General features: G+C 57.0%; 2 protein-coding genes across 3 annotated transcripts in view; one reads left to right on the top strand and one right to left on the bottom strand.

Moving 5' to 3' along the window:
* Nucleotides 1-19686, top strand: part of NPRL3 (NPR3 like, GATOR1 complex subunit) — a 37548-nt gene that overhangs the window by 16831 nt on the left and 1031 nt on the right. For both annotated transcript variants that reach the window (XM_055339840.1, XM_055339841.1), the window contains 8 exons: nucleotides 1363-1516; nucleotides 3977-4058; nucleotides 12044-12181; nucleotides 13354-13510; nucleotides 15965-16071; nucleotides 16450-16579; nucleotides 18428-18617; nucleotides 19245-19437. In XM_055339840.1, the coding sequence (XP_055195815.1) occupies nucleotides 1363-1516; nucleotides 3977-4058; nucleotides 12044-12181; nucleotides 13354-13510; nucleotides 15965-16071; nucleotides 16450-16579; nucleotides 18428-18617; nucleotides 19245-19437 (1151 nt within the window). The remainder of the gene's footprint in view (nucleotides 1-1362; nucleotides 1517-3976; nucleotides 4059-12043; nucleotides 12182-13353; nucleotides 13511-15964; nucleotides 16072-16449; nucleotides 16580-18427; nucleotides 18618-19244; nucleotides 19438-19686) is intronic.
* LOC129519398 (40S ribosomal protein S3a-like) lies at nucleotides 8087-8989 on the bottom strand. Its single transcript, XM_055339887.1, has one exon. It carries the CDS (start codon nucleotides 8946-8948, stop codon nucleotides 8154-8156), a length of 795 nt encoding a protein of 264 aa, XP_055195862.1. The 5' UTR covers nucleotides 8949-8989; the 3' UTR covers nucleotides 8087-8153.

The following is a 19686-nucleotide window of genomic DNA, read 5'->3' as shown; positions in this document are numbered from 1 at the left end:
CCTGGGACCCCGGGTTACACCCTGAGCCAAAGACAGGCACTCAACTGCTGAGCTACCCAGGCGTCCCAAGACAGATTCTTCTAAAAGTGTATTTTAAGGCAGTTGTACATACTTTATAATGTAGGTCCTCCAGTTCCACAATCTTGGGGACATTTTGAGGGGCCATCCTTGACGTGAAGGGCGGGCACGGCACGAGGGCAGTGTTTACTCCTCTCCCAGCATAGAGATGCTGCTGCCAGGTGTGAATTCTGTTTGTGAACACGAGATCTGCTACGGGTTCAGGAAATCTCTCCAATTGCAGGTATGAAAGTGTTTACTGAGTCTGGGTTTTGGTCCAGAAGGCTGGCTGTGGACACCCTGCTGATAGGGCCCGGCCTGCCAGATAAACAGGAGGGGAGGCAGCCCAGGTTTTAATCAGCACCATGTATGCCTCTCACTCCTCCCACCTCCACCCTGGGTGACTCAGCAGCCCTGTTGTCCTCCTGCAGTGCTGAGTCATGGTTGGCCAGTTATCTGCTGTGTGGAGCATCTTGAGAGACCCTACAGCTGCCTGCCCCACCCTTGGCCTGGGCGGGTGTGCCCGCCTGGCCTCCCTGCGGCGTCTGATAGGTTCTGGAGTTAGCGTTGGGGTGCCAAGGGAGCTTGTGGGGAAAAGAGTGGCCTGGAGCCTGCTGTCTTTGTTGTTAGCCAGACTTGTTTCTGTTGGAAGAGCCTCTTCTGAGGACCGCATGTCCGACCAACAGTCGGCTTGGGGTCTGCGTTTCCGATGCTCCATGCCCCTGTTGTAACGGGGTCTGTGTGGTTGAGTTCTCACGAAGCCTGGTCCTGCCCACCAGCAGTAGCAGGACACTGGTGACTGTAAACACTGCCAGGGCTTGTGGTCTGCACAGGGTCTGTCAGACTCCTTGGGGAGGGAGCTGCCGCTGTTACACATTCCCAGATGGAAGCCTGTGATCACACAGTAGGTGGGTAGTGGGACCTGTGTCTTCAGCCACCCCATGGCCCCAGTGGGCTACCTCTTGTCAGGCCTGGTAGATGCTGGATCTGAGCCCCATCCTGGATGGCCCTGCTGGGGTGCCCTGCAGATGCTTGTGGGAAATGCCTTTGTCCCCTCACCAGCTGGGGGACCCCACAGACCCTTCTCTGTGTTGCCATCCAGGCATCTGTTCCTAAGATAGGATACTGAACACACTGGTGTTGGTGGATGGACCTTGGAGGGGACATAGGAAATGAGACAGCAGTGGCCCCTGGAGTGGGCCATGTGGAAAAGGAGGAGAGGGTTCCTCCATGGTTTGAGGCATCTAGGCACACGTGCTCCCTGTATGTACGCTGCATTTGACTCACAAGTGGCCTCTCCTGCAGGCCAATGCGGACCCGTCAGTGATAAACTGTCTGCACAACCTTTCCCGACGCATTGCCACAGTGCTGCAGCATGAGGAACGCCGCTGCCAGTACCTCACCAGAGAGGCCAAGCTGATCCTGGCGCTGCAGGACGAGGTGTCCGCGGTGGCTGATGGTGAGTGCAGCAGGAATCTCTCCTACCCCACCCCACAGCATGGCAGGCAGCCTTTGGAGGCGGGACCCTGGTCCAGGTTTGCAGAGGTGGAAACTGAGCACCGAGAGGTTATGTGATCTTGTGTCCTTCCCTTGGGCACGTGGGAGGACGCCCAAGGGACACAGTTGGAGAGCAGTTCTCCTGAACTGATGCCGGAATTGATCCCGCAGCCTGAACGGCGCCCCATGCCCCAGCTGCAGGATGGCTGTCCAGGCAGGTCGGGGGCAGGTCGGGCATTGCCCAGTCAGCCCTATTCCTGCTGGCTGCGGTTCCCTGCGGCAGGAGGACACGTGAGGGGCCAGCGGGAACATTGAGCTGCCAAGGTGAATTGAAGGCAGACCCAACTGAGTTATCACCTGACTGATTATTAAAGATACTTTTTGCCAGTAGCTCACTGTGTGGATTTAGGCATTCCATGAACACCTCCAGCCACAGAGAAACACCTGCCTGTGACGCACACTCCACCTCCATCTCGGGTCAGCGCCTCTGTACAAAAGAGAGAACTAGAAGCAGACTTGAGGGTGAACCCAGTCTAATTTTAGCAGTAAGGGGATCCCTGGGTGGCTCAACGGTTTAGTGCCTGCCATTGGCTCAGGGCATCATCCTGGAGACCTGGGATCGAGTCCCGCGTCGGGCTCCCGGCATGGAGCCTGCTTCTCCCTCTGCCTGTGTCTCTGCCTCTCACTCTCTCTCTCTCTGTGTCTCTATGAATAAATAACTAAAATCTTAAAAAAAAATAAAAAAATTTCTCTATGGGGCACCTAATATCTTCTTAAATACATTTGGATCTAGTAACTAACATTTTAGAAAGATATCTTTCCAGCAGCCCCGGTGGCACAGCGGTTTGGCGCCACCTGCAGCCTGGGATGTCATCCTGGAGACCTGTGATCGAGTTCCACATCGGGCTCCCTGCATGGAGCCTACTTCTCCCTCTGCCTGTGTCTCTGTCTCTCTCTCTCTGTGTCTGTGAATGAATAAATAAATAAAATCTTAAAAAAAAAATAGATATCTTTTTTTTTTTTTTAGGATCCTGGGGTCCCGGGATCGAGTCCCACGTCGGGCTCCCTGCATGGAGCCTGCTTCTCCCTCTGCCTGTGTCTCCGCCTCTCTCTCTGTGTCTCTCATGAATAAATAAATACAATATTTAAAAAATAAAATAAAATAAGAATTACCTTTAGAGTAAGAGAAAGCTGCTGTAGAGAAAAATATTGTTTAAGATTTTATTTATTTGCGAGAGGGGAGGGGAGGGCTGAGCACAAGCAGGGAGAGGGACAGAGGGAGAAGCAGGCTCCCCGCTGAGCAGGGAGTCCCATGTGGGGCTTGACCCCAGGACCCTAAGCTGAAGGCAGACGCTCAACCCCCTGAGCCACTAGGTACCCCATCACAGAAAATTTTTAAAAATTCAATTTAACTACATATTTTTAAGGCATTAATGAGAAAAGATTAATGAAAACATTTTGATCATAAAAATGAATTGAGTTAGTATGAATGAATGGGTGGAGACGTGATGGTGGCTGTGGTGGTCTGTGCTCTGGGGCCACCAGTGACCTGGATTGTCCCCGTGCTGCCTGTGGTTGCAGGGTCAGGGGAGCCACGGGTGAAGTTGCCACAGAAATGTCCTGTATAAAGACAGATCAGCCCAAGTCTTGTCTCCAGTGGTTGCACAGATTTTATAGGATGCAGTGGGGGAATAAATAGCCTAATGTTTGGTTTAAAATGACTTAAAATTTATTTTCAGCTAAACTTTTTTTTTAAGATTTATTTATTTTAGAGCGAGAGAGAGTGTGTGCATGAGTGTGGGAGGGTCGGGAAGGGCAGCGGGAGAGAGAGAATCTTTTTTTTTTAATTTTTAAAAATTTATTTATGATAGTCACAGAGAGAGAGAGAGGCAGAGACACAGGCAGAGGAAGAAGCAGGCTCCATGCACCAGGAGCCGGACGTGGGATTCGATCCCGGGTCTCCAGGATCGCGCCCTGGGCCAAAGGCAGGCGCTAAACCGCTGCGCCACCCAGGGATCCCGGAGAGAGAGAATCTTGAGCAGACTCATTGCTGAGTGTGGAGCCCAACACAGGGCTCGATCTCATGACTGAGCCAAAACCAAGAAAGTCTGATGCTCAACCGCTGAGCCACCCGGGCAACCCAGTTATTCTCATTTTAAAAGATATTTTCCAGGAACGCCCAGGTGGCTCAGCGGTTGAGCGCCTGCCTTTGGCTCAGGGCATGACCCTGGGGTCCTGGGATTGAGTCCTGCATCAGGCTCCCCACATGGAGCCTGCTTCTCCTTCTGCCTGTGTCTCTGCCTCTCTCTCTGTCTCTCATGAATAAATAAAATAAAATAAAAATAAAAGGTATTTTTCCATTCTAGCCTTTGCAAGTTTCCTTGCTTTGGAGATTCTAAATTCTCTGTTGTGATTCTTGCAGCAAATGATGGTCCTCAGTCCCCATTTCATCACATTCTGCCCAAGTGCAAGCTGGCCAGGGACCTCAAGGAAGCTTATGACAGGTAAGACAGGTGAGCGGAGTGGTCAATGCACCTGCCTGTGGGCCTCATTGCCTGAGCTGTTCTCCTGTCGTGCCCCTGAGATGGGGGTGAGCGAGGACTGGGAGTGCCGGCCCCTCTGCTCCAGAACTGAACCTGAGGTCACGTGTGAGAGCCTGAAGTTTCTGTGAGTCATCAGCTGCAAGGTCAGTGTGACATAGTGCCATGTTCCGGGTCTGAGGGTGCCCCCCGCTCTGCAGGACCTGGGGTTTGGGCCTGAGTGTAGGACGCACAGGCATCGCAGACACAGCAGAGCCTCCTGGTTGTTTCAGTTATTTTGGCGTTTCTAGTTTTCTCTGTGGAGAAGCAAAGAACTTCTTTTCTTTTTAAGAGTGTCTACCACTCTCAGACCCTGGGTCTGCAGTGTGGGTGGGAGGTGGAGGGGAGCCTGGGCAGGTGCCCAAGTGACCGTTGCCCTGAAAGTGTGGCCTTTCCACCATGCTCTAGGACTGTTGGTTCATGATGGGCCATGACTCACTGCTGAGGGGACCGCATGGCACCAGGCACGTTGCTGCACAGGCGGCACAGAGGTGCGGCTTCTGCTGCTACCTGGCATGCGGCCCAATGCCCTCTTCTGGCCTTCCCGGGGCTTCACTCCATCGGTGGACTCCACACCGCCCACGTATCTAAGAGCTGTGGCTGGCGATGCCCTGTGTCATCCAGGTGCAGAAAGGGTGGCTTGTCGGGGGGTCCTCTCCTTTTTTGGCGTTAATAATTTCCCCGATCTCACCAACGATACATACTTGTTATAGGTATGTAGGAAATCTAGGAAAGTAGAGAGAAAACAAAGCCTATCTATAGTCCCGGACCCACTCATAATCGTTACGAGCATTTTGGAAGTTTTCATTCTTTTTTGCTGTTTTAACTGAAGCTTTTGAGAAGATCCCCTCTCTGTCAAGTCCGCAGGCCAGAGGTGGAGTGTCTTCCCTGCTGTACCACCAGCAGGCCCCATCCTGGTGGCAGGATGCGTTTCTGTGGGCCATGTGTCTTGTGCCATCCCGCGCAGACAGGCTGAGGGCCTGGGCGAATGCGGACCCTTTGTCCCTTTCCGCTGCGCATGCCGACCACCCTCGTCATCTCGGTTGAACAGTGTCGCTTGGACCCTGTCTATACTGGTACATAAGGACTTCTTCTGTTTTCTTTTTTTGTTGCATAATCAGCCAGCCCTTGGACATTTCGTTGGTGCCAGCCTCTGGTGCTGTAAGAGCTGCTGGTCAGTGTCGTGCAGGGGTTGCTGTTGATTAGTAAGATGCATTCCTGAGAATGGGATTGCCAGGTCCACAGGTGAGATGCACTTGTAATTTTGGTGCATGTCCCTGCGGGCCTTGCGCCTCAGGCTGCACCCCCACTAGCAACACAGGAGATGCCTCTTCCTCTGGCTGTGCCGGCGCCGGTCTCGGGGGGCTCTCAGATCTGAGCACCGTGATGGGTCACAACGGCATCTGCACAGCCGTGTCAATGCACCTGTGCGTGTCCCCTTCCCTGTCTAGCTCTACTCAGACCTCCGTGCGTCTGTCTGTCGGGAGGAAAGGTGCCTTCGTTCAGGAGGCAGAGCTGTCTGTGGCAGAAGCTGTGGCTAGTGTTCCTTTGTCCTGATTTGGCGGCCGCTGGGTGTCCGGGCACAGAACTCTCGTGCCGCTGTCCCCCCTCCTCTTTGTCCCGTGACATCACCCATGACCACGTCGAGGTCTCTGCGGGCAGAGGCATGCTGCCCTCTGGTCTGGGGTTGGCTGGTGTCTGCAATCGCTCCTTGGAAGAGGCTGCCTTGCTTCGAGTGGTCCTCTGCCTGCCTCAGCTCCGGTCAGACCACACGCGATTGAGGCTAAGCAGCAGGTGAACCCCAAGCCAGAGCCACACTCTCTATGTCTAAGAAAGACTGGACTGTGATTTCTTGGGTTTGAACTGCAAGTTGGAGGCAGTGGGTTCTGGGGAGTCGGCCGCCGGCAACCACTCCGAGCTTGAGGCAGCTCAGCGCCCCCCAGTGGTCATTATTTCAGCGCCCGACACAGCTCCGTCTCCGGGAAGACTCACCTCCCGTTGTTGCTCTTCAGCGCTTGGTGCCCTCCTTCCTCTGGCGCAGGCATCCTGGTGTGTGAGGTTCGGGATCCCTTTCCTCGGGGTGAAACCCCCACTTCCAGTTCCCAGACCCCACCTTGCTGAGTCCTGGGTCCTGGGGCCGCCTCAGGTGCGCCAGCCGCCGTTGCCTCTCTGGGGAGTGGCATCCTCCCCTGCACCTTGTCCCAGCCCGCCGGTAGCAGAGGCTCTCAAGTCATAGGACCCCGTCCGGCCTGCGGCCCTGCCTGGCCTGCTGCTGCAGGGTGGGCTCACTCTGAAGCCAAGAAAGGGAGACCTGAGTTGACATGACTGATCCAGTAGCACAGGACGCAGAGCTTTCTTCTCCCATTGGCAGCTTTCCAGCAGATCCTGGGGAGGGTTTTCTCCGACAGAAGTGAGAGACGTGGAGGTTGGAGATGGGGGTGAGACTCCTCAAAGGAATTGTTCTGGCTTTGCTGTTTTAAGGGAAATCCGGGACTGTGGTGTGGCCGACTGGCCTGGTGCCCTCGTGTCCCGGAACCCAAGTCCGGTGCCTGTAGGCGGGCAGCACGAACCCCGCGGGAGCCCACCCTGACTGTTCCAGCATCTGTCTCTCCCCGTGGAGCTTGGGGGACCTCAGCGACCATGTCCACTCATCTGTGTGACTGTCAGCTTGTGTCCCCCATGGAGGCCCCTTCTGTAACATGGACCTTGTGGTTGGCCTGCGGGGAGCACGGCTCGCCTGCTGGTAGTTGAAGGAATGAGTAAGCAGGGGTTGTGCTGTTGTGGAGTGCGTGGTTTGACCGAGTGATTGTTGGATGGTTTTCAGAGCTAAGGGGCCTGTGTTGGGACCAGGAGGCTCAGAGCCCGGGGGGCTGCCCAGGGCCCAGCCGGGCGGGTGTGCTGGGGACTTTGCGCTGGTTCGTTGCTGCCTGTTCAGAGCAGAGATGGGCCCATGGACACCTCCTTTCATATCCTGGGAGTTTTAGTTCTTTGTTCCCTAAAAATGCACTTATATAAGCCTTTCGTGTGAAATTTGAAGGTGGCCCTCTTGGAGCTCACCTGGACCTCTTGGACTGTGTACAGCGTCCCACTCCATGTAGTAGGAAGCCTGGCCGCGTGTGGGACCAGAGTGATCCACAGGTGCTGGGCTGGCAGCAAGAAAGGTGACGGGGAGACCAAACCGGGGGCTCTCGGCTCGGCTGAACGTCAGGAGCTGAAGCTCCTTCTCAGGCGGTGAAATGCAAGGGTGATGGAGTGAGCTTGGAGGCAATGCGTTCTCTCTGGGATGGGAAAGATAAGGGCGTGTCTGAAAGGCCCGTGTGGTGCCCCATGCACAGTCATTGCCTTGGGGCTCAGGGCTCTGCTGGGAGCACCTATCTTGGGTGGCAGATAGGGCTGGGCGACTGTGTGACTGGCTGGATAAGCCTCCCGTGGGGGCAGCGCCTTTCGTCCAGTGTACCCAGACCGAATGCGACCGCCCACAGACAGAAGTACAGACATAGCAGGAACCTTCCAGGCCCCGAAGCCCTACTCTGCTAGAGTCTTGTCTTGTTTTTTTTTTTTTTTTTTTAAGTTTCCTTTTATTAACCATCTATAACACTTCCATCCAGATCACTACAGCTTAAAATAGATCACTACCCTTTTGCAGCTATTTAGTAGCCAAGAGCAATGGATAAGATCCATACAACAGTTCTGAAAAGTTCGCACTGTCAGTTCAGAACATCTGCTTCACCAAGCCTGATTATTTGAAAAGAATGATAAGAAATTAAACATCACAAATATGTTTTTTAAAAATTTTTTTTTATTTATTTATGATAGTCACAGAGAGAGAGAGAGAGAGAGAGAGAGAGGCAGAGACACAGGCAGAGGGAGAAGCAGGCTCCATGTACCGGGAGCCCGACGTGGGACTCGATTCTGGGTCTCCAGGATCGCGCCCTGGGCCAAAGGCAGGCGCCAAACCACTTGCGCCACCCAGGGATCCCACAAATATGTTTTTATTTGTCACCATTAAATGTCTGAATTTTAAACAGATTCTTGGACTGGTGGTTCATATCTATTAGCTCGTTCAACTTTACCACCGGTCTCATCCCCCATAGCTTTTCCAAAACTACTACCTTCACCATGAAGCTCCATGAGTTTTCCCGATTCAAACTTGGGCTTCGTCAGCATTTTTACTTTTCTAACAAAAACATCATGGAGTGGATAAATAGACTGAGAAGCTTTTTCTATATCTTTTCCGATGCTGTCTGGAATCAATTTATTGACCACTTCTTTCAAGTCATTTGTCTGCACCTCTCGGGTCATGATTTCCATCATCTTTTTCTGGATTTGGCGGACCTGTTGGTGCTGAGCGTAAGAGGTCTTCCGAATCTGATTATTGCGTTTTTTAGTAAAACCAACACAAAATAGACGAAGCAAATAACCATCGGTAGTCTTTACATCAACATGAGCTTCAATCATGGTCTGCCATTTTTTGACCATGGAGCACATTTTGTCACGGGTAAGATCCATGCCATGGAAGTTAGTCAGACAGTTTTTACCCTGCACATCCTCAGTGATTAGCTTGAATTTCCTAAATGCAACTTCATCATTCTGCAGATCAACAAGGCTAACTTCAAAAACGCGACCCTTGAGACCATCAGACGCAATTTTGGTTCCTTGAGTTCTTGTGACTAGTGTTTTTCCAATATTTCTTATATTGAACATAGCTGGCGCTTTCACATCATACCAATCTTTCTTAGAAAATGGATCAACCACTTTCTTCTTGGCTCCCTTTTTGCCGCCTTTTGTAAGGCACTTGTTCTTGCTGACGGCCATGGCGCTGCTCTCTAGAGTCTTGTCTTAAAGTGCACTTTATACGGCCCAGGGCATATGCTCCGTGACACTGTGATGATGTTATTTGGTGACAGGCGGTGAGCCCCGGGGACTGTGCAGGCCCACCAGAAACCCGAAGCGTAGCTCACTGTCAGCTGTGCTGCCGTAAGGATAATAAAAACAGGGAGAGTCTCGGAGGAGGCTCCCTCCACCCGGACGCTCCCCTCCTCTTGGCGGACCTCTCGCTGCAGGGGTACGACAGGGCTTCCCTGGGGGCTCCCGTGGGGGGCGTGGTCACGGTTCTCCTCACGGCATCTCAGCACAAAGTACCCAGTAGGTGGAGGGTGCGGAGGGTGCAAGGGAGTGAGCAGATGCCTGGCAAAGGGAAGTAAAATCCACCTGCAAACCAGGGAACCAACACGGGAGTGTCTCCCACTCAAGGAGAGGACTGCACGCCACTGTGTGCATGCACAGGGCATCCCCTAACTCCCGGGGGAGCAAAAGCCACTCCATGGGACATAATAGGAGCCTCAGTGTTTAATTCTGGTTCTGCGCTGATCTGCCGCTACTTGGAGCCATACCCTAAAGAGGACAGCTCAAAGGCAGACCTTTGTTTTCAATCTTCCAGCCTTTCTGTCCACGTATACAGTGAAACAGAGGAGGAGCTCGTGTTGTCCTTCTCAGCTCATTCTCCCTGCAGCCCTGCTGTTCCTCAGTCTTCTCTTCCCTCTTTTGTACGTGGAAGCTGAGAATCTCATCTTCTGTGCAGCCCTCACTGGATGAGCTTGGATCTGTGAGAGGCTGTTTTTCGGGGTTTGATGGGAGCTGTCCATCTGCAAAGACTCTTGCCCAAAGCTTGCTGAGGCTCTGGGAACCTCCCTCTGCACCCGGTTCTGGAAGAGGCCCTCCTCTGGGGCCTTGGGGAGGGATCTGGGGTCTCTTCCCCAGATTGTGACACTCTTCAGACCCACTCATGGGCTTCCCCCTGAGGGACTGTGGCATCGGCAGTGACCAAACGTTTGCTTTCCAGCCTCAGCCACAGCTGCAGCCCACACCTCTGCAGCCCTGGGTGCTCTGACTCTCCCTTTGGAGGACCACTCAGGGGACAAACGTCCTGGGAGTGCAGTATGGGTTTTCCTGATGCCTCGGGGCAGGGCAGGCAGAGGGTGTTCGCTGAGCGTGGGGCAGTTGGCAGTGAGCAGATGGTGGCGCTGGCCGGCATCCCAGGGGGTCGTGGAGGTCAGGGATGTGTTCTCTGCTCTTCACCCTGAGTTTTCTCCTCATTACATGCTTCCTGCGTGAGAAAACTGCTGACCACAGATTCCGCTGGCCCTTTGGGTGAACCCGTGGGGAAACCTGTGGTACTTGGTCTGCCGCTTGAGGCTTCAGGGAAGAGATGGTAGGAACAGCCTGTGGGTTTGGGCTGTGAGGGCCGTAGGGCCGCCTGCCAGCACCGTGGATTTGTGTGTCCCCGTGGGAGGTCTGAGACAGCTCCCTGAGCCATGGTGCGCCCCACAAGTGGCCGGATGTGGACGTCTTGGCCTCTCTGGCCACTTGGGAATGGTAGCGTGGGTTGGGATGTGATGGGAAGAACTGGACCAGGACAGGACAGGACAGGCCTTGGCAGTGGGCACGCAGCCCCTTCTTGTCCGCCTGCCAGGGGTGTGGTGAGAACCAGCCACAGGGGCTTTGCCCAAGCAGCCACGTCTCTTCTGTGTCGGGTACCAAGTGCTCTTGGCTCTTAGCACAACAGGGGCCATGCACCAGGCTTCGGGTACTGTCAGGCTGCTTCTCACTGGAGGGTTCAGAAGCCCCCCCCCCTGCTGGAAACAGCTCCTTGTGTGTGGTTCTCCGGTGCAGGGCAGACGGTGCCACCTGTCTACGGGGAGCCACCAGCAACCTGTGCTGTGGGCAGAGGCCTCCTGAGGGATCGTGCAGTCTGCAGCGTGGTCCTTGGGCCCCTTTCCTTCCTCCATCCATGAGGTTCTCAGTGCCCCCCACGTACCTGACACCTGACCAGCTGTGTGGGGAGCAGCTATGAGACATAAGGCCACAGCTGGTGACAGAATTCTATTTGGGGAAGCTGCATCAACTAGCAGACAAGTGGGTGCGTCCTGTGGTCTTGACCCAGATACACGTGGTCACACAGCAGCCAGAGTGCCTGTGGGGCTGCGTCCGGGCTCACCTCACGGAAGGTGGTGCTTGGGAAGAGACAGGAAACAGGGAAGGAACCTGGGGCACCTGGGCCAGTGCAGGTGGAGCCACATGGTCTGGGGTAGGAGGCGAGGTCAGAGAAAAGTGGGCAGGTCACGTGTGGCTCCTGGCATTTGGGGGCCGTGGCTGAGAGATTGCCAGGGTGGGAACTGGAGGGCCTGAGTAGGGAGGCAGGCAGGGGGGCTGGTGCGGAGGTCTGGACTTGGTACCTCCCTGCAGGTAGAGCTGATGGGACTTACAGATGGTCAAGGTGGGATGTGGGAGAAACAAGGATTCCGGGACCGGGCGGCTGTATGTGGCCTGAGCAGTGTTTGGCCCTGAAAGAGGCAAATTGCCATCCCCACGGAGGGGTGGGGGGCGTGGAAGGGTTGCAGCGGAGGCTGGCTTGGGCAGTTGCCGTGGTGCACTGGGGTGCTGCTGTCCTCTTTTGGGGTGGCTGCCGTGGGCTCCTCCCCAGCAGGATGTTTTGGGGGGCTTGGAGCCCGGCCCCTCACCCTTCCTGCCCAGCCCCCCTTTGTGCCAGGGCCTGCCTCTCATCCCTCAGCTTCGCCCTGGCACACCGAGCCTCTGGGACAGATGTCGGAGAGGCTTCCTTCAAGTCCTGGGACCCGATTGGATTCCATATTCCAGGGCTACAGAGAAACACGTGTGTGTGTGTGTGTGTGTGTGTGTGTGTGTGTGTTCCTAATGCGGCTTCTTGACTTGAACATACCAAGATCTGGGAAGGTGCTGTCCTGCCCAAGGGCTTCACTTGCATTCGCAGCAGCAGGAGTAGTGTGCTGGGAGGCAGCACCCTCAGCTGGGGTTTTGTGTGCTCAGTGTGTGGTTGAAGCGGCTGTGGACCAGCGATGGCACCTGATGGGGGTGGGGTCTGCTCTCTGCAGCCTGTGTACGTCCGGCGTGGTACGACTCCACATCAACAGCTGGCTGGAGGTGAGCTTCTGCTTGCCCCACAAGATCCACTACGCTGCTTCCAGCCTCATCCCCCCCGAGGCCATCGAGCGGAGCCTGAAAGCCATCCGGTGAGTGCCGGCCCGGCCTGCATGCACGCATGCACGCACGCATGCACGCACGCGCACAGGGTCTGTGGGGCCTTCTCTGTAGCATCTGCCTGAGGCCTCAGTGACCTCCTTCCAGAGTTGGCTTTCCCTCTTCCTGCCACAGGTACTGGCAGGTAAGGCTCTACTGTTTATAGAAGTAAAAATGCATATTTTGGGGTCTGTTTTTTTCAGAAAAGACCGACCGCAGGTCTCCTCTGGGCTGTCTTGGCACTGCCGGGGCGATGGTGCTCTGTGGGGGGGTCTGCGCGGGGCTGTTGGGGCCGAGCACCCTGATGAGAAGCCAGAGGGTGGGAGGGATCTTGGCCTCCTGCTGCTGCTCACCGGGCCTCCTGCGCCTGAGTCAGAGCTTGTGGGACCTGTTCCTTCATCTCACTGATTTTCTGCAAGGAAAGAGCTAAGCTCAGGTTTTACAACCCCCCCTCCCCCATTAAATTCCTCTGTCTCCTTAGATATTTTTATTTATAACTAAAAAAAGAAATCTAGGCACATTACAGAAAATTTGTAGATGAGAGAGAGCAAGGCACCGCCTAGCCTTCTGTGCTCCAAGTCTGTGTCCTTCCTTCTGGGCTTCCTTGCTGAGTATATTTTTATGTATTTCTATTCATAGCCTGTGGCAGAGATTTTGTTTTTCCATATTTGGGACTCTTTCCTTGGAAAAGATTCATGAATTTTTTCCAGTCAACAAATGTTTGCTGGGCAATCCCAGAAGTGGGAGGTGGAATTGGATTGTCAGGCCTTTTTCAGTTTTGCTCAGTTGGGTTTTTTGAGGGTTGTAGTAATCCTTGTGGCTTTTTATTTTTATTTATTTTTTTTAAAGATTTTATTTATTTATTCATGAGACACACAGAGAGGCAGAGACACAGGCCGAGGGAGAAGCAGGCTCCATGCAGGGAGCCTGATGTGGGACTCGATCCCGGGACCCCAGGATCACGCCCTGGGCCGAAGGCAGATGCTCAACCACTGAGCCACCCAGATGTCCCTCCTTGCGGCTTTTTAAAGGCCCCTGGACACACCACTGCCCCTCTGTCTAACCCTTCCAGTGACCTCCCAGGTTCGGTGTGTGCTCCAAGGACGTGCCCAGTCAGGGGGCCTGTAGCTTGCATGTCCCACTGACCTGTGACTCTGCTCTGCAGCCCGTACCATGCTCTGCTGCTGCTCAGCGATGAGAAGTCCCTGCTGGCTGAGCTCCCGCTTGACTGCTCTCCGGCCCTGGTGCGTGTGATCAAGACCACCTCTGCTGTGAAGAACCTGCAGCAGCTGGCCCAGGATGCAGACCTGGCCTTGCTGCAGGTAACCCCCGCGGGCCTGGGCACACCCTAAATGGGGGGGAAAGGGCAGGGTGGGGGAGGGCACATCAGAGCAGGTGGTCTTGGGTGAAGGTAGGAGGTCAGGGCATCAGGAGAGCAGGCTGCCTGTGTGCTCTGTCCCCAGGACCCCTGTCCAGCCAAGAGCCACTGCGCGGCCTGTGGTGGGATGGCTTGGAGTTGTGCAGTCTGAGTCGGGCCTGGCTTCAGGGCTGGCTTGTGCGCTGCTTGTAGGACTGGAGTTGTCCTGTGTCCAGGAGTTGTGAGGCGTGAGGCCCTCCAGGGGCTGGATGACCGGGCTGTGGAGGATGTGGTGCCAGGACTGGGGGCACGCAGGGTGTCGCCATGGAGAAGCCAGTGTGGGAGGTGAGGGCAGGAAGTTCAGATGAGGGCCCAGCTGTGTGCAGAACCAGACCTCACCCGGTGGCCCTGACGCCTCCCTCATGTGCACAGGCTGGCCTGCGTTCTGGGTGACATCCCTCCCTCTTCCTGAGCCATGTGCCCCTGGACTGCAGTTTCTTTCTCTCTCTTTCTTTTTAAAGATTTATTTATTTTATTATTATTTTAAAAAATATTTTATTTATTCATGAAAGAAAGAGAGAGAGAGGCAGAGACACAGGCAGAGGGAGAAGCAGGCTCCACACAGGGAGCCCGACAAGGGACTCGATCCCGGGACCCAGGATCACACCCTGGTGCTAAGCCGCTGAGCCACCCGGGCTGCCCTATTTATTTTAGAGAGAGTGCAGGAGCCGCGTGAGCTGGAGGAGGGGCAGAGGGAGGGGCAAAGGGGAGAATCCCAAGCAGACCCCCAGCCAAGCACGGAGCCCAGCTCGGGGTTCAGTCTCTACCCCGAGATCATGACCTGAGCTGAAAACAAGAGCCAGAAGCCCCAGCACCTGAGCCATCCAGGCGTCCCCACAGTTCCTGATCGGAGGGAGGGCCCCTCAGTCCTGCTGTGATCCCCTTGGAGCCGTGTGGGGACCAGGGCGTGAGCAGAAGCACAGGGAGATGCTAAGGGTCCCCAGGCAGGGGTGCCTCCAAGTGAGGCTGAGGGTGGGAGCGGGGTCTGGGAATGGTGGGCACCATGTGGCCGCCAGGGGGCAGCAGGACCCGGCGGGGAGCGGTGGCTCTGAGGCCGGGAGGCTGGAGCCTGGGCCCCCTGGGCCGCCCACCTTTGGCCTTGGTCCTTAGCACGTTGGGCGGGCTTCACTCAGGCCTCTGTGCTGATTGTCCTCGTCTGTGCCCCATGACCTTTGCCCCCCACCCCCCGGGATTGTTTCTTGGACGCTGCCTTCCTGGGTCTTCACACAGGCTCCTGAGCTGGGCGGGACCCGAGAGGGCCACGTCCGGCCTTCGTAGCCTCCACTGGACAGGACCTCCATGGCTGCTCTGTCCACACCTCAGGCTGGTGCTCTGACCGCTGCAGGCCACACACGCGGCCAAAGCTTTCAAGTTGCTCGGTCTCTTTGGACGAAGACAGAGCCGTGTCCCCTGGTCCTCGGGAGACCGCTTCCTGCTGGTGTGGTGGCGGGTCTCCCTGGCCTGTGCTGCTGCCAGTGGCCGGTGGTCCAGTGGCCCCGAGGACAGCCAGGCTGGCCCCGTTGGAGCCCAAGCACCGATGGCCTCCCGGGGAGGAAGTGTCAGCTTCAGGTGTGGCTGTCATCACATGGTTTTGTTTTTTAAGATTTTCTGTACTTGAGATAGTGAGAGAGCACAACAGGGGGCATAGGGGAGGGAGAGGCAGGCTCCCCTTCGGCGGGGAGCCCCACGTAGGGCTGGGCCCCAGGACCCGGGGTCACGGCCTGAGCCGAAGGGCCACGTGGGGGCCTCTCATCAGAAGATTTAAAACGACATTCGTTCCCAGGGCGCCTGGTGGGCTCAGCCAGCGAATGTGTGACTCCCGATCTCGGGGTCGTGAGTCGGAGCCCCACATTGGGTACAGAGGTTCCTTAAGAAAAAATAAAATCTGGGACACCTGGGTGACTCAGCGGTTGAATTTGTTCAGCTGCCACAGAGGCAGAAACGTCCAGTGCCCTGCCCTGAAGTTCTGCAGTGCGGCACTTGCAGACCCAGGCCCCCCTTTGCATGTCTGTGGCCCATCCTGTCAGCGTCCGGGGATGCTGGGCCGCACGGGGACGCGTGGAGGAGGTGCAGGACGGATTCACTGACCCACACCCGCTGCCACGAGGAAACCCATCCCCGAGCGGGGCTCCTGGTGGGGGTAGGGCTGGCCAGCCAAGGCCTTTGCTCAGCTGCTGACCCCGGGTCCTGGGCGCCTCAGAAGTCCCCGTGCTCAGGAGGCCTTCCCTCAGTGCCAGCCTGGTCAGGGTCCTATGGGAAATGACCGTCGGGGAGCACAGCAGGGACCAGTGCTCTGCCACGGGCCCAGCTAGGGAGCCAGAGAGTTGGGGAGCAGCCTCCCACCTTCCGCTGCCTGCAGGTTTTCCAGCTGGCGGCCCACCTGGTGTACTGGGGCAAGGCCATCATCATCTACCCGCTGTGCGAGAACAACGTCTACATGCTTTCCCCCAATGCCAGCGTGTGTCTGTGAGTACCTCTGGCTGCCCCTTGCTAAGCCGGGCCCTTGCTTGGGCTCAATTGCTGGCCTCTGCTGCGTCCACGTTCTAATCCTAGCCTGGTCAGTGCCATATGCGGGGTCTGTCTCCCCTATACCTGCTGGCCAGTGGGCTCTGGATGGGGGCCTGGTGGGAGCTGGGGGCCTTGACCTTGACTTGGGGGCTCAGAGGGGCTTTAGCCTGTGCCTGTGGCCCCTGCTGCCCCTTGAGGGAATCGCACCCATGCTGGCTGCCTGCTATGCTGTGTCTCCCTGCTGTCCACCCTGGGCTCATGCCGAGGGCACAGAGGTCACGGAGTGTTGCAGAGGTCTGCTGAGCTCATGGGCACGCACACCTCACCTGTCCCCAGGTACTCCCCGCTGGCTGAACAGTTTTCCCGTCAGTTTCCGGCTCACGACCTGCCGTCTGTCCTCGCTAAGTTCTCCTTGCCAGTTTCCTTGTCAGAATTCAGGAACCCCCTCGCCCCCCCTGTGCAGGAGGTAAGTCGCTGGAGTCCAGGGAGTCTGGAGACCACCCAGTTGGTGTCGGTCCCTTGTCTCAGAGCCTCAGTGCTGCTGCACCTGGGTTTTGAGGGCGTGGGCTTGCTGTGTAGGTGCTTCATGTCGTGCCGGGGTGACCAAAGGCTGGCTCGCCAGCCAGGCCAGGCCCCCTGCAGACATTCGGGCATTCCCAAGGCTTCCTGCTCACCCCCCGCCCTGGGGAGCCCACCCTGGCTGCAGTGAGCTGTTCTGGGGGTTAGAATGGAGTAAAGAGGCCCAGGTGGCAAGAGAGTGGTAACCTTTCCTGTTGGATGCAGAGTCACCTTGTTTTCACTGAGCTTGGGCCCAGCTCTCTCCTGCTCCGTGGTCCAGGAGGCCACAGGGTATGCGGGTCTCGTCCTGGGCTCACTGGTCCCCAGAATCTCCTCCAAGAGGATCTGAAGAGGACAGGCCTGGGTGAAGGCGAGGGTCAGGGGGTGTTGCTGGATATGGCAAGGGCTCATCCAGGGAGGTGTGAGGCATATGTGATGAACAGGTGAGTTCTGGGTCGGGTGCAGGCTGGACCCAAGAACGAGGCTCTGCCGTGTCCCCTGTGCTGATGCCTGGGACTTTGGGGCTCTGGGCAGGGACCCAGCACAGAGCCAACGGTGCAGGTGTTAGAGGGGGCTGGATGTTCTCAAGGCTATGTCTTCAAAAGGAAAATTTTGTGGGTTTTTTTTAATTATTTTTATTTTTTATTAAGTGTTAGGCAAAACCAGTCCTTAAACTCTTTCCCTTCTCAAGTTGTGAATGAGGAGGAGATCCTGGTGCTTGAGTTCATTGAGATGCTGAGTGCGACGGAGTTCTAAAGGCGGTGCTTCCTGGGGGCTTTGGCTTCCAGGAACTGTGCCAGGCTGTGCCAGCTGAATAAAAGACGCACTGTGCATCCGGACCCCCGCTTCCCCAGCAGAAGCTTCCTAATGGTCCAGACGGCGGGTGGATTTTCCAGGTCGTGCCTGGTCGAGGGGCCCAGATGGGCCTCGGGTTTGGTTCTGAGCAGTCCTGGGGTGAGGCACCTGCTTGTCACGCCTCCTGCTCCGGGGTCTGGAACGTGCTCATGAGCGCTCATTTATGAAGCCTCTTTGTTTTCATTCTTAAGTTTATTTTTTGACCAGGTCATAACCTGCCCACGTTCCATCCCTACTCCTTGGCTGGCTAGCTGTCCCCTCCCGGGAGGGTCCTCCCAAGGCCGAGCCGGCAGCCGTGTGACTGTCCCGCTCCCCCATGCCCCTCACTGGCCCTGGTCAGGGGCAGCCCCATGAGAGGGGAGGACTACTCATGCCGGGACCACACACTATTAGGGCTCCCTGTCCTTGGGCCAGCGTCCAGGTCGACCTGAGGAGAGGACTCCTGCTCTCAGGGCAGCTGCCTGCAGCCTGTTGGTGAACAGTGCTGAGGTCCCGGCAGGCCCAGCCCTGTGTGGTAGGGGGTCCGAGCGGGCTGGTGGACACGAGGCAGCGCAGGGGCCTCTGTGAGTGGGTGCTGCTCCCCAGCTCTGGGTGCAGAAGCCCAGACACGGGGCGGCCCGGTGTGTATGGGGAAGTGCAGGTGCGGCCCTAGTGCCCTTGCGGCCCTGCTGCCCTCCCTGGAGCAGGGAGTTGGTCTTGCAGCCTGGCTGGCAGCTGAGGTCTTTCTCCGAGGGGGGAGCCTTGTGCCACAGGGACAGGCTCCTGGAGTTCATGGACCCCTTACCTCTGGGATGACCCCCGGGGGTCGTGTCTTAGGTTTCTTTGATCGCCCCTGGAGGGGAACAGGGCTAGCCTTCCCCCACTAACCCCCGCCCCGGGCCTCCTGCGTGCTCTCCTGCAGACCCAGCTCATTCAGATGGTGGTGTGGATGTTGCAGCACAGACTCCTCGTCCAGCTGCACACCTACGTGTGCCTGATGGCCTCGCCCAGTGAGGAGGATCCCCACCCTCGAGAGGACGACGTTCCCTTCACCGCCCGGGTTGGCGGCCGCAGCCTCAGCACACCCAATGCCCTCAGCTTTGGTTCCCCAAGTAGGAGCCCCCTGCCCAGGGCGTCTGTCTGGTGGGTGGGGGTAGCATTTGGGGGGGTACTTGGGAGCGGCAGCCAGGACCCCGACATGGGCTCTGCTGGGCGTGACCAAGGCCGCCTCCCGTGGCCACGTGCAGAGCAGCGCTCCCTTGAAGGCGGGCAGGAGACCCCTTTCCCTCGCCCCCTACCCCACCCCTACCTCACACCTCCGGGCTCTGGGCTCCTGGGCAGGGGCTGGCTCGAGTCCAGGGCAGCCAGGGAGCAGAGCAGATGTCCCACATCCCTGGGAGGACAGTTGAGCCCGCTGGGATGGGGCCTGGGAGGAGACCCTGATGATCATTCCCTCTTTGAAAGAGCCACTGCGGCCATGGCAGGTGCCCAGAGGACGCAGCCTGAGCCCCAGGCTCGGGGGAAACGAAGGGCTGGGACGCTCCCGGGCCTGAGGCCTGACCTTGGCGTCTAGCTTCAGTGCAGGGCCAAGCCTTGCTCAGGGCCCTGCCTTGTCTGCGTGGGGGCGGGGAGCGAGCGGGCCTGGGGTGTGGCCACGATGCCTGGTGCAACAGACGGCACGGCTGGGGCACCAGGGTGTGTGTGGGGTCAGACTGCTCCCTGACCTGTGCTGCCCACAGCCAGCAGTGACGACATGACCCTCACCAGCCCCAGTATGGATAACTCCAGCGCAGAGCTGCTGCCCAGTGGGGACTCGCCGCTCAACAAGAGGATGACGGAGAACCTGCTGGCCAGCCTGTCGGAGCACGAGCGGGCGGCCATCCTCAGCGTGCCTGCGGCCCAGAACCCTGAGGACCTCCGCATGTTTGCCAGGTGGGGTCCGAACACAAAGTGGATGGGGACTTACCCACCACGGCCCCAGCTCAGTCCACTGGTGACCGGTGGCAGTCGCTGGTTGAGGTGGCGCCTCAAGCCCTGTGGGTGCCCTCAGTACTGGGTGTTGTTACTTCTTCGGGAGCAGCAACGGGTTCTCATCCTCACGGGGCTTAGTAGGGATCTTTCCCCACCAGGAAAGGCCCCCACGTGGTGACAGACGTGAAACCCAGCTGTAACTCGGGGGGC

This window comes from Nyctereutes procyonoides, unplaced genomic scaffold, assembly GCF_905146905.1.
Source record: "Nyctereutes procyonoides isolate TBG_1078 unplaced genomic scaffold, NYPRO_anot_genome, whole genome shotgun sequence".
Taxonomy (NCBI): Eukaryota; Metazoa; Chordata; class Mammalia; order Carnivora; family Canidae; genus Nyctereutes; species Nyctereutes procyonoides.
This window is presented reverse-complemented; position numbering and strand designations above follow the sequence as displayed.

Coding starts and splice junctions, on each gene's coding strand:
- LOC129519398 (XM_055339887.1), bottom strand. CDS start 8,948: ATGGCCGTCAGCAAGAACAAGTGCCTTACAAAAGGCGGCAAAAAGGGA.